Source organism: Pinus tabuliformis, chromosome 7 (genome assembly GCF_031772625.1).
Source record: "Pinus tabuliformis cultivar Carrire ecotype Pingquan chromosome 7, CPIR1, whole genome shotgun sequence".
Classification (NCBI taxonomy): domain Eukaryota; kingdom Viridiplantae; phylum Streptophyta; class Pinopsida; order Pinales; family Pinaceae; genus Pinus; species Pinus tabuliformis.
Genome location: NC_142293.1, coordinates 1,580,940,127 through 1,580,954,811, shown reverse-complemented (window position 1 = coordinate 1,580,954,811; position 14,685 = coordinate 1,580,940,127). Strand labels below are relative to the sequence as shown.

Genomic DNA, 14,685 nt, shown 5'->3' with positions numbered 1-14,685 from the left:
ACAACTTACTGAGCAAGGTTCACAACCATCTGATTGTGTAATCAATGGGTGAGATACCACTTTCTATAAGAGGTAAGGGTCACATCCATCCTATTGCCTACAGATCTTCCCAACGATGACCTTTAAGTGTCATGTGGTAGAACACCTACATCATAATCCGAGCATGGGTGAGATACCTGACTTACCAAAGGTAAGGATCACACTCCCGAAGCCTCCTCAGCCCATTGGCCAAATGGGGAGGGGCAATCCCAACAAGCTCAGCTTGTGGGTATGATGCCAACTGGAGTATACTCTACTAGACCAAGATAGGGGGGCATACCTGACTTGTCATAAAGGAAAAGGATTACGCACACCCTATGGGTGACAATATGGGAGATACACAACCTACTACAAGAGTAGGGATCACACACACCTATTGTCCAGAGATCCCTCAACCCTAGGAGCCCCCAATGCTCCATTCCCACCTTGGGAGCTCTACCAAGGGGGAAGAGCTATGCTCAGTGTTCTCGATCAGTGCGTACCCTTATCCAAAGGGGTCACATCCATTAGTACAAGTTTCTCTCTGAAGACCAAGAACTTCCCTTTCAGCAAAGCCTTGGTGAGAATACCTGCTATCTGCTCGTCTGTCAATATGTGACGGAGTCTCACAGCTCCTCTCTGCACCATGTCTCGAATGTAATGATACTTGATCTCTATATCCTTGGACTTGTCATGAAATACGAGGTTCTCTGACAATCGGATCCCACTTTTGTTGTCGCAATATATCATTGTAGTGTCCAGGACCTACTCAAATAGCTCTCCAAAGAGCTTCCTCAACCAAATTACCTCATAGTTAGCCATGCTAGCGACAATATACTCTGCCTCGATTGTACTTAAAGCTATGGACTTTTGTTTCTTGTTCATCCAAGATATCATGGCAGATCCAAGGCTAAAACAACATCCTGAGTTGCTCTTTCTATCAACAACGTTTCTAGCCTAGCTAGCGTTGGTATATCCATGAAGTCACACATTATCGACAGTATCTCTTAAACCAAGGGTAACCGTCCCATGCAAATATCTCAAAATATGTTTGGTAGCACTCCAATGTGCATGGAGGGGCTTAGTCATGAATTGACTCAAAGTGTTCATTGCAAAGCATATGTTCGGACCTAAGTCACCTAACATGGGGATTCGGGATTCGTAGGATTCGGGATTCGTGGTGTCGGATTCGGACACGTTGACCACCCGGAACAGGACATGTAGGATTCGTTATATATTATTTTATTAAAATATATATATATATATATATATATTAAAAATTAGATATTTCTTACACAAATTTTAATTAATGATACAAATTTATTGATTTCAAATATGGATCTTCATCTATATCTATTAGCATGCATAGTACATACAAAATTCAAATACATGTCAATCTATTATCTATTTCTTATGCTTGGCCCTCTTGCCACCACGAGAAATGTCTAATTTTTTGGTCTTGTTGGAAAATTAGGATCTTTGTCATTAATATCACCCTCTAAGCATTAATATCCAGAGGTATCTTTGTCATTACCTCTGTATCTGTATAGGGATCTTTTTCATTAATATCACCCTTTAAGCATTAACATAAGATAGAACAAGCATAACATGTCAAGTCAAGATTTTGTTTGAGTGATGCGTACATTTTTAGGAGGGTCATGATACAGGAGTTCGACAACCAATGTCACTAACATCAAGGTACATAGAGGGATTGGTGCTCTTGATTAAATACGAGTTCCATACCCTAATACATGACAAAATTCAATGGAAACATTGCAATCCCCCAATCCTAAAATCCTGAAACACTGATAAGTCTGCTGGATTTTGAATGAAATCTAAAATTCTACTTTCTCCATATGAAATCCAATGAGGCCGGAACCACTCTCAAACATCCTGAGTCATTTCATGGTAATGTTAAAAATTTAAGTAAAAGTGACATCTTCATTTTCATCCTTTTACTTTAAGAATTTAACATTACCATGAATAGCATATCAATACTAGGGCCTAGACTTGATCATTAAGCACCCAAAACGCTTGCCAAATGAAAATATGCATGGCTGTAATGACCAAATGCGGCCTTTTCATACCCGTGCAAGTCACTTTTGCCACCTAACAAGTCCTGGAAAACAGGACACGCTGCCAAAATCGTGACACGCAGCCGGATTCGACGTGTCAAAATAGGACACGACGTGTCATGGTTTTTGGACACGAATCTCGAGAGAATCGTGTCGGACACAATGGATTCGGGATTCGTGGGGCCTATAGGACGAATCCGGTTATCTAGGTTCGGACAAGTGTCCTCCAAGAACATCAAAGCCCCAATCAATTGTCTATACTCAGAGGGATTCGCCAAATCAGGTCCTACAGCTTCTCCACATACCATTTTGAAATTAATTTCCATCGGTGTGGCTAGGGACTTGCATTTTGTCATTCCAAATCTCTCCAACAGTTCCAGTGTTGCATAGTAACATAGGATCTCAAGGTTTCATCATCAACCAAGTTAGATTTAATTTTATACATTCTGAAAATTGTTTTAAAATTTAATTTAATTTTTTTTACATGAGGTACATTTCCAGCACTTGATATAGGTCAGAAATCCATCTTTTCATATTGCATTAGAGCCTTAGATTTCACTTCTTAGGTCACACATTAGGTTCATGTTGTATGTTTAGCATTTCAGAATTTTCTCTTTAGAATTTCACTTTAAAATTTATGCATTTTGCATTCATATTAAACACACAAAATTAATTTCCACATTGCATTACTGAGCATATACATCTTCATCTCTTACTTGCTCCGTTTTGCATTTGTATGAAAATCTGAAAATTAACTCTCACATAAGATCATTAAATTTCAATTTTGACGAGTCTAAGAATCTAACACTGATTAACAAATACTAGATTTGAAACTTGGTTAGAAATTTGTACACACATACCTTCATTGGATACACTTAAAACCAGATTCTAAACAAAATCACATTGGTCTTTAAAGATTTCATTGACACATCTAAACCATTGAACTTAGACTTGCCTTATGGTTAGAGAATAGCCAACCTAAAGCAAGAGCAAGAGCAAGAGCTACAAAAGTGACGGTAACATTCCTGAGTTACACAAACTGACACCTTGTGCTTGGGACTTCACATTTAGGAAACACTAGATTTTGCTGTAACACTGTTCACTTCCAATTGCTCTTTTGAAGATTTTATCTTGTGGACTGTAAACATATTGCTTGTCCAAAAATTTTAGAATTTTGTATTTTGAACGAGCATGTAAAGTTGTATTTATGGCAGGGTGTTAGAGATAATGGTCCTATTTAAAAATTAGACAAATCAGGATGTAGATATATAGTAAAGTCTCATTAATAAAATGATGTAATAATGAGCCATTTGATGTGGCAGTTATTATTGAAGTATTGGGAGATACGTAATTTACTCCTACTAAGTAATGAAACACTGCAGCATCTAATTAATGGATGAATCCATTCTTTCCCATTCCAATATGTATTTCTGTTCATGATTCTGTGAGTAAAACCAACATCATTATCATAACAAATACTGAGACATTTATACTGTAGTATTACATATTACTGATAATTAAATATTGCCCAAATAATCCCCTTATTTAAATATAATTTAAACAACAATTCATCTCAATACTCATACAAGAAAATACACATCAACCACTTTTCAGACAATAAATATAGCTAATTCATCTCAATACTCGTACAAGAAAATACGCATGCATATACAGAAGCTAAGCACATGTTGCTCTTTTGCAGAAGCTGTCCATCTATTAGTCTGTACATCTATTTTATTTTCCACGCGATAATTGGGCATTTATTGAAAATCCAATATGGCGTTCAATTATTATAACTAGTTGGTTTCATTATGAAGAAAATCTAGAAAGATTGTTTAAAAAAATGGAGAAAAATGATAAATACTTTTAAAAAGTGACCTGTCCACTATGCAACAAGTTCTTACTTTAATGTATTTTCTGTCTAAGACCTTAGATATCTAATTCACTTTACACTAGGTTGGTTAAACTCTAACATTCCCTATATAAGATAAGTGCACTTTCTACTTCTGTTTAGGTTTATGATGTTTACGCCATACCCCTACATCAAATTTACATTTATTAGATCTCATCTTCCCACCAGTAAAGGATGGTCTATCCTATAGTTAACTTTAGCATCATTCACTTTTACTGCAAAGGAAAATAATGGAATGAGAATTTTTAATTGCCAGAGGAAACAACTGGTTTGAAAGAAACCTAACCTGAATCACACCCAAAAGATCCTCGAGTAGTTCAATTGCAAGATCAACCTGCATTAAAGAAAATATCAAAAATATCAACTAAAGACCAAATAATCTTAACCTGTAAAACACTCCAACCAATTTATTAACAGACGCTTGAGCATACCTTGGCTATCACCATAGGTATCCATGGTGCAAGTGGACCAGAACACAGATCTATCAAGACACATGCTGCTTTTGCCTGTTACAGCAGATGCAAATCTGATTAACTCCCACAAAAGTAGATACTATTTATCTCAGTCAGCTCATAATTCAATTTAGCATACTGCAAGTTCAACGTACTACAACTCCTACATGAAAAACCATTCCACTTTGTTAAAATTGGCAACTAGGGCCAAACTCCACATGGGTCATCTTATTTATGACAGCTGGTATTTTTCTTGGATTCCTCTCTCCGAAAGGTGTAGGATTGATCTAAAGATCATCCGATTCTGACATGTAAAAATGAAGATATGAATTTATTTATATTATGGACAAATTGTCAAGGTCAGCCAGCAAACAAAACAGGCATTCAAACCCCCAGCTCATCCTCAACGTTGCATCTAAAAGGAAGAGACCTCAAGTCATTTTATCATCATCTCATCTTCTCACATCTCTCCCTCCTCACTTGATTGGGTACACTAATCTGGGCAGCTCTCTCTCACACGTGGGAATGAAGGAGGATGTTTTCTGTTTGACTGTTTGATTGTGTTGACCAGTGTTGACCGAATTGCAGAGGCTGTATTTTGGGCTGCATTGACCAGCATTGACCTCCTTTTGACTGCGAATTGGGTGAGGTATCTTCTCCTTGGCAGGCTGCAGATCTGGGCACTGAAATCAAGGTGATCTGACCTCTCATTTGACCAGCGTTGACTGCCCTAGATCTGGCCACAGTTTGACTTTCATTGACCAGTCTTTGACTGGACTTTTTCAGACTGTTTTGGGCTGATTGAGCTTGTTGTTGGAGGCCGAAGTTGACTGGGTTTGACCAAGCTGTTTAGAGGAAGGATTCTGCCCTGTTTGACCAGCGTTGACTTTTCTGGTTAGGGCTTTTCTGCTGCTGTCATAAATTATCAGATTTGTAATTTGTACTATCTCTCTCTCTGCTGAACTATTGAAGAATATAAGAAGAATTGATCAAGGGTTTCCCCACATTGGGGTTTGTCCCTGGCTAGTGTCACATCTTGTGTCCTCTTGTCTTGGCTTGTCTTCTACTATTTATGTTTATGTTATATCTGCATTTTACTATCATGCTGATGTGATTGCTAAACTGAACATTGATATTGGGCTAATAAAGAAATTGAAGTAAATTGCTCTTAAGCATAGAACATACCATTGTTACCTAAAATTAACACATTTGAAGTTTATACATATATTCAACTGTTCCCATGAATTTTAAAGGAGTTTGATGTACATAAAAAGTATACACTATAAGCCACCTTGACATGATAATGGTTTTAAAGTGTAGAATTGAGTGAGAAAATGCTGGGGGTCACCAAATAACTTTAACTCTACCTAGTTCAGTTTTTAGCATTTACCTTGTACTTGTATGTTCTCTTATAGTCTCTTTTAGCAGATACTTAGATCCCCATCTTTATCGGCTTTTGATAGTGTTTGTATAGGAGTTGGTTTCACACTCCCAGTTTGTACTTACATTGGACCTACTCTTTTAGTGTATCTCGATATCTTTACACCACATTTGACTAAACTTCTTCCAGTGAAACAACAAAGGACCCAAATGGAGAAACAAGTCAGATTGACATTAACTTTACTTTTTCCAAGTAGATAATCTTACCTCACCAGCACATAATTAAGCAAACAATGGGGATGATGATACAATACCAGGCTCCAGCAATCACAGAGCTCTCCCCAAAGTTGCAGATGTTGGATAGGTTGTCATTGATGTCAAAGGAAAGTTGTCATCGATGTCAAGAATGTGAGGATTGTCATCAGTATCCGACATGAATGAGGCTTATGGATGCAGTGGATCAGGTTATGGTGCATAATGGTATAATGGATGGATAGCTCTTGTCGAGCCCTTTCCATCCATATGTGGTACGCCATGTAACTCCTCACAGTTGATGAAGCCCCGAAGTCATGGTCATGGTGCCCCAAAATGAATGATGTTTTGGTCCAAATTTTGTCTTGAAATTTAATGAAAATATTATAGGTCCTGGCTGTTACAAATCATTGTCCAGGTCGGCTTCATAAATTATTTAAATTATTTTTTATCAGGTCAGGTCCATAAAAAAAGGGATTTTAAAATTATTTTTGGGGACAGGTCAGCTCCCCCTTTAGTCCCTCTTGTTAACTATAAAAAGAGGCCCCGTCCAAGCATTCAGGCATCAATCTACCACGCACTTAGCTCTGAATTTTTCTGACGCCATGCACTATCATGGAAATCTGAAGCAAAGGCCAAGGCCAAGTTTCTAAGTCCAATAAGGCCCTGATCTGAGTCCATATGTGAAGCAATCTGGTGTGATTGATGGCATTTTTGTTCATGTGTTCTTTTGTTCTGGAACAGGTGTAATGGTATGGCTGTGTGTTTAACCGGTGAATTATATGTGTGCATAGTTAGTGTGATCTGAGCATAATGTATAGTGGAATCATACGATGGATCGAATTTAGATTACAGTCAGTGTGATTTGCAGCTCTGTATCATATGTAGCCATGTAATTAAATTGTGGTGGCATGGATTGATTGTTGTTTGTGCACGCTGTGATTAGAGGCTGTGATTAGAGGCTGAAGTGTAATTTTGATGTGTGAGCAAAAGCAAGCCCGCAAGGAATGCAAAAGTCAAAAGTGACATAGTATGATAAAGAAAACCTGTGTAAAGATGTGCACTATGTAAAGAAGGAATGCAATCATGTAGTAGTGTGGCTGAGTGAAACAATAGGTGAGGAATTTATCAGCATATGGAGAGGAGTAAATGCACATATATACATGTGCATTTAAAGCCAAATACAGTCTTCATAGTTTAGAAGGTGTGTGCAGAGTATGGTCCGAGTAAGTTGTGTGTTTATGCATACCCCTGTAGTGTAGTCAGCTGTGTATGGGTGCGTACAAATCTGTAATGTTCCAAAATAGGAAACAGTGATATGCAAGCAAATAATATTTTTTACCACACAAATTTTAAAGCAATTAGAACACACCCATAACAATCAGAAATATGGAAGCAGTTGAACCATTTTATTATAAACAGGTGCAAGAGTACAAAATATGGAAGGAATGCACCTGGGCTTGCCTCAAAGGCAAGCGGAGCAAAGCTCAGGTGAAGCAGTGACAACCCGGAGCTACAATCAACTGACCAACTGCTACACTGCGCAATCCCCAGCAATTATGCACTGTCTTCTGCCAAGATATGGCTGAAAACCCCACCTCCGGTGCTCAGAAAGTTCTGCAAAATTATTTTTGGGCTCCTCAGACAAAACCCACAAAAACCCAGAAATGGTTTGGTCTGGTTTTGACCTTCCAAAATTGACCCCCAAAAAGCCCTACGCCCTCCAAAACCGCTGAAGCACATTGCCTGTCAATACACCAGCAAAATCCTCCACAAATACTCCGGAAAAGTAGCAATCCCCTCCACTAATGCTTCCCTTATTTCTCCTGACAAGGATCAGCCTCGATAGCTGAGTCTCCACCTCCCACGTGTGCTCAATATCCTCCCTCTACGTTGGCCCAGGAAGTACGAAATCCCCACTGAATGATAGCTCTCTCCTCTAGCCCAAAACTCACCCAAAATGGCAGCAAATCACCAGAGCTTCTCTTTTGGAATTTCTACCGACAAAAGCTCCCCTGAAGAATGCAAAAGATCTCAACTCAGTTTCTCCACTGCGTCCTCCAGAAATACGCACCACCTGGAGAGACTGAATACAAATGCTGAAAACCACACTGAAAATCACCTCCGGAAGATTATGGATGAACCTCTCTAGGGTGGCACTCGAAGTCCCCTGAAGAAAGGGTGAGTTCTCCACTTGGAAAACTCTTGCTAAACAGCAAGTGACCTAGCTAAGTAGCTCGAGCAACTAAGAAGAAATTTGATATGCCAAAGATGATGAAATGAGGAGTGTTGCCTTCCTTTTATAGATTTCATGGAGCCTTTCTCCTTCTATTTTCCCTCCTTCGTGGGTCCCTCACTAAGCCATCGACTTTCCCTCTCATGCAATTCAAACAATTGGCTTAGGGAGTGCATATTTTCCTTGTGTGGGTGGCCCCCACATGCTACTAACAAAACCAAAATAACTTACTTCTAACTCCTAAGTCTCCTAATAAAATCAAATGGGCCCCATCTCCTCCAAAATTGGCCCCAAAATGTAGAAATTAATCTTGTTCCAAAATAATTTAGGAAGGGACATTACAGTCAATGTTGTTTGTCCCCAAGCAACTTCAATGTTGGATGCTCAAGTATATGCTCACCCTCCCAAGTAGCATCCTCATCCGGCAAGCTCTTCCAACACACCAAGTATTCTCTAATTATCCTACTTTTGAGCTTCCTTTCCCTAGTCTCCAAGATGGCTTTCGGTTCCAAAACCAGATGCCCCTCATCATCAAGTGGAGGCAGCTCCATAGCTGTTGTAACTTGTTGCCCAACACCCTCTTGAGGCATGAAACATGGAATATATTGTGGATCTTGCTCCCTGACGGTAGCTTCAACTCATAAGCTACCTGTCCAACCCTCCTGATCACCCTGTAGGGCCCATAAAATCGTGGTTGCAACTTTTTGGCCCCCTTTTGTTTAAGAGTGTATTGTCGGTACGACTGCAATCGAAGGTACACCAAGTCCCCTTCCTCAAAATGCCTCTCAACTCGATGCCTGTCAGCATATATCTTCTACTGATTTTGAGCTATCTGCAAATTATCCTTAAGAGCCTTGAGGATGTCTTGGCTCTCTAGGATCCAATCTTTGGCCTTTGGGGTTCGACTGTCTCCAAAAACAATGTCAACAAAAGATAAAGCATCATAACCATATAGAGCATGGAAAGGAGTCATACCAATGGACATATGATGTGTAGTGTTGTAGCAGTACTCTCCCAAGTGCAACCATCGAATCCATGCCCTTTGTTGCCCTGTCACATAGTTCCTGAGATAACCCTCTAGCCATTTGTTCACCCTCTATGTCTGGTCGTCAGTCTGTGGATGGTAACTGGTGCTCGGGGTGAGCTCGGTGCCTACTAGCTTGAAAAGCTCCTGCCAGAATCCCCCCATAAATCGGTTGTCTCGTTCACTGACTATAGTCTTAGGGAGTCCGTGCAGGCAGAAGACCTCCCTAAAGAACAACTCTGCCACCTATGAAGTTGAATACCATGTCGGAATGGCAAAGAAATGTGAAAACTTGGTCAACCGGTCAACCCAAGGAAGCCCAGTGATGAAGTCCATAGAGATAGTCTCCCAATTCTCCTCAAGAAAGGGGAGAGGCTACAACAATCTTGTTGGATGGGTCAACTTCCCCTTGTTCCTCTGACAAGGCTCACACTCCTGCACATATCTCAATACGTCCCCTTTGAGGCCCTTCCAAGTGAAGTGCTCTCTCATTGTGCTAATTTTTGGTATGTTCTATGCTTCAAAGCAATTTACTTCAATTTTCTTGTTAGTCCAATATCAATATCCAATTTAGCAATCACATCAGCATGATAGTAAAATGTAGATAGAACATAAACATAAACAGTAGAAGACAAGCCAAGACAAGAGGACACAAGATGTGGCACCAGCCAAGTACAAACCCCAATGTGGGGAAACCCTTGATCAATTCCTCTTATATTCTTCAATACTTCAGCAGAGAGAGATAGTACAAATATACAAATCTGATATTTTATGATGGCACCAGTAAAACCTTGACCAGAGAAGTCAATGTTGGTCAAACAGGGCAGAATTCTACCTCTAGGTTGCTTGATCAAACCTAGGCAACTTTGGCTTTCAACTGTAAATACAATCAGCCCAAACACTACTCATAATTCTGATTTCATTCTGCAATAGATTGTTGTTCTGATTAGGGAACTTGCAGCAGCCCTAAACTCCCTTGATTGTGTTGATTTGCTGATCTGGTTAGGGCATTTGAATAAGTCCTCCCTATGAAACTGTGGCACATCCTTGACTGCCCTTTGCAATCCTTGCTATGGTGCTATGGCCTGCGACCTAGCACATAGCAACCCCTGTAGCAAATGTCTCCAAAATAGTGTCTAACCACCATTAACGCAACAGCATTTTAGCCTATAAGAACGCCAACACTATTGTTTTAAACTTGCTGCAATGCTACAATTCTAGGACTGGTTAGGGCATTAATCACAGTCCCTAACAGCCCATCAAACTGGCCCAGAATTGCTCCTATTGGCTGCAGCTGTCCTCCAATGGGATGTTGCCCTCCACGATGCTCCTTTAGGGCAGTTTCAATCCCAATGCATAGACTTGTCTCCCTAAAACAGTTGCAGCACCCTACAGGACCTTAACTAGGCCTGCGGCAACCTCTTAGGAGGATTGTCCACCCTCCAGCAAGCCCTCAAACATATCTCCTTGCCTCGGCCCTCCAACCAGCAGTTATGTCCTCTAAACGAACCCCTGAAACAGCCCCTAAATGCCCTCGTTGTCCAGTCCTCTCCTTGCTGAGGCTAGGGCTTCCTTTGGCTAAGGATTAGAACTTCCTTCCGCTACGGATTAGGGTCCCTCCTTTAGATGCGGCTAAGGCTCCTCTAGATCTCGGCTGGGGCTCCTCTAGATCTCTCTTACCACCACGTCCTCGTTCTGAGAAGACATACCCAAACAGGTGGGGAGAGAGATCATCAAATGATGTGCTCTACAAATGACTTGAGGTCCCCTCTATTTAAATGCAACGCTGAGGTTGAGCTGGGGGTAAAAGTGCATGATTTGTTTGCTGGCCGACCTTGACAAATTGTTAATAATACGAATAAATTCATATCTCCATAAATACATGTAGGAATCGGATGATCTTTAGATCAATCCTACACCTCTCGGAGAGAAGAATCCAAGAAAAATATCAGCTACCATAAATAAGGTGACCCACCTGGAGTTTGGCCCTAGTTGCCAATTTTAACACTCCCTCTCAACTAGGGAGAACTCCATCTGCTAATCCATCTGTTAGTCGGTACTATCTCTGCCATCAATGCACTGCTCTGCTCTGCTCTGCTGAACTATGAAGAAGAAGTGATTGAGAATGTATCATACCTTTCTCTACTGACCCGAAGTCAGTCCCAGATGAAAGAGAGTGTCTCATACCACTCTCACTGACCCGAAGTCAATTCCAAACAAAAGAGAGTGTCTCATACCACTCTTACTGACCCGATGTCAGTTCCAAATAAAAGATAGTGTCTCATACCACTCTTACTAACCCGAAGTCAATTCCAAATAAAAGAGAGTGTCTCATACCACTCTAACTGACCTGAAGTCAATTCCAAATGATCCTAGATCAATATAGGTCATCCTAACATAGGGAGTACGGTAGTACATGATGTGTCCATTGGTAATGTTATGGTCCCTATCCTCATTTTCCTACTCATTAGCCAGATGAGAGGTACTTCCCATGAGTTCCAGACTGCATGGGTAGGATGTCTCAGCAGGAGAAGGATGAACCACTCATCCTGCCTACATGTCGCCATGGGGTATCCTAGGGGAAGGTTGAACCACTCATCCTTTACACAACAAACCACTAGGGGAAGGCTGGACCACTCACACTATGATTGTGTCTCAGCAGGAGAAAGATGAACCACTCATCCTGCCTACATAGCAAACCACTAGAGGAAGGTTGAACCACTCACCCTATGCTTGCCTATCGCTCCAAGAAGTACCCCAAACCCCCCCGAGAGCTCCCAGATCTCAATATCCATATCATACAAGACCCTCTGGAGAGGGTCTCTCCATGACTCCTAGTCGTTCTCTGAAAGTCAAGAATTTGACCTTTCCCAGGGGCTTCATCAGAATATCAAAAGCCTGCTCATCAGTCCCAATGTGTTGGAGCCATATTGCTCCTCATTGTACCATATCCCAGATAAAGTGGTATCTAATGTCTATGCTTGGAGCGATCATGAAACACAGGATTCTCTGATAATCGGATCCCACTTTGGTTGTCGCAGAGGATCACGGTGGTATCCAGCACGTGTCCAAACAGCTCACTAAAGAGCTTCCTCAACCAGACAGCTTCACAGGAGGCCATACTCGCAGCTATGTATTCGGTCTCAGTGGTGCTCAAAGCAACCGACTTCTGTGTCCTGCTCACGCAGGATATCGAAGCAAAAACCAAAGAGAAACAGCACCCAGAAGTGCTCTTGTGATCCACTACACTACGTGCCCAATCAGCGTCAAAATAACCATGCAGCCTCACATTTACGACAGTGTATCTTAGTCTATGAGAGATTGTGCCCCGAAGATATCTCAGAAGATTCTTGGCACCAAGCCAATGTGAGTGATGAGGCTCAACCATATATTGGCTCAATGTGTTAAATGCAAAACAGATATCTGAACGGGAGTTCACAAAGAACATCAGTGTTCCTATGAGTTGATGATATTCAGAAGCATTTCCCAATTCAAGTCCGGAAGCACTACTGCATAACTTCTTAAAGTTAAGCTCCATCAAGGTAGTCACAGGCTTGCAGTCCACCATCCCAAATCTTTCCAATATCTTCACAATATATTTTCCCTGAGATAGGAAAATTTCCCCTAGCTTTTTGCCAAACCTCCAACCCTAGGAAGTAGTGCATTAGTCCTAGGTCCTTCATCTCAAATTCGGAAAACAACTCCCTCTTACGTTTGTGAATGAGAGGGTCTGCACCTATCAAAAAGAGGTCATCCACATAAAGCACCAGTATGAGAGGTTTATCATCTTCAACTTTAAAGTAAAGGTTTGGATCGACTTCATTTCTAGTGAATCCCAGCTTCATCAAATAGCTATTGATCCTCTCATACCAAGCTCGAGGTGCTTGGTTCAATCCATAGAGAGCTTTCTTCAACCTGCATACATGAGATTCCCGATTATGAACCTCAAATCCCTTGGGTTGTTCCACATAGTCTTTGAAGTGACGGAACCAGGTGTTTACTTCATCCTTCCAAGAGCTTACGGCATCATAACAGATATGTCAAAGTGGACCAACTGCAATATATTTGTGGTCTTGCTATTACTTGAGGGGAACGGTCCCCTTGTAAGTTTTCCTCCGGCACATCCCGAACATACACCTTCATGTTCTACTTTGAATTCGGGCATCCCTGTCACCATCTGTCTCACCTCGGATAGGGCCTTATAATGAAGGTGGGCAAACCTTCGGTGCCATAGTTTAGATTGTAGAGATGTGTCACAAGACATGGCCCCCAATGGACTTCCTCCAACTTGATACAAAGTGCCAACCCTAAACCCAAGAGTAAAAGCATCTTTAAAATTCCTTTTCCAAATATGTACCTTTCCATCGATGAATGCCACCTTGTAACCTTTGTCTTCCATTGTCGAAATGGACACCAGGTTCTTCTTGAGATCAGGTACATATAGAACTTCTTGTAAATGAATTGTGTTACCCTGATCCAATTGAAGGGTAACATTTCCTACACCCTTTACGCGATAGGTGGCATTGTCTCCAAGAATAATCTCCAAGTTTATCGCCTTCTCTATCAAATTAGAGAGAGCTTGCTTGTATCCGGTGAAGTGCCTAGAGGCACCACTATCAATAAGAAAATTCCCCAAAGAGCTCGGAGGAGAGGTAGTGGAGAGGGTCGATATAAGATAGTATTCCTTTTGCTTATTGTTAACAACATTTGAATCTTCATATATGGAGTTCCTTGCTTTCTTGGAGGGTCGACCATTTCCTTGATGTCCCATATTCCTTTTCCCTTTGCCATTGTACCTTTCATTCCTTCGATCGTTGTCATTGAAGTTGCCCCTGGAATGATTGTGATCATCATCATCATGTGATGTGTCCCTTCTATTTGGACACTCCCTTGCATAGTGGCCAAAATTATTGGAAACAAAGCACCTGCCTTTTCTTCCTCCCTTAGATCCAGGCTTTCCATGGAAATGACCTTTAGTCCTTGCATTGTTTCTCCTTTTGGCATGAGCGGAGAATGCAGTAGGATTGCCTTTATTAAAAGGCATTTCTTACTCCACCATTCTTGTTTCTTCTTGAATGCATCTCGACATCACTTCTTCAAACCCTGGAATTCGATCATTATTGAGAATAGTGGTTCTAAATATATACCATGTTGATCTAGATTGTCATTGATGTCAATATGGCAATATTCTGGGATACTAAATGATGATATGAAGCCAACGAGAAGCAGAGCATATCCATGAAGTAAAAAGAGCAAGAAGGCAAGGAGGAAAGCCATCAAGGAAGCCATTGGAAGTCATATCGAAGCAAGAGAAACATATCGAAAATCAAAGAGTA

At 40.9% G+C, this 14,685-nt stretch overlaps 1 protein-coding gene across 1 annotated transcript in view; it reads right to left on the bottom strand.

The window, feature by feature from the left end:
* The window catches only part of LOC149254117 (uncharacterized), a 342,370-nt gene that overhangs the window by 166,703 nt on the left and 160,982 nt on the right, over positions 1-14,685 (bottom strand). The window contains 2 exon segments of the mRNA XM_089460071.1: positions 4,292-4,339; positions 4,437-4,511. Coding sequence (XP_089316197.1) covers positions 4,292-4,339; positions 4,437-4,511 — 123 coding nt within the window.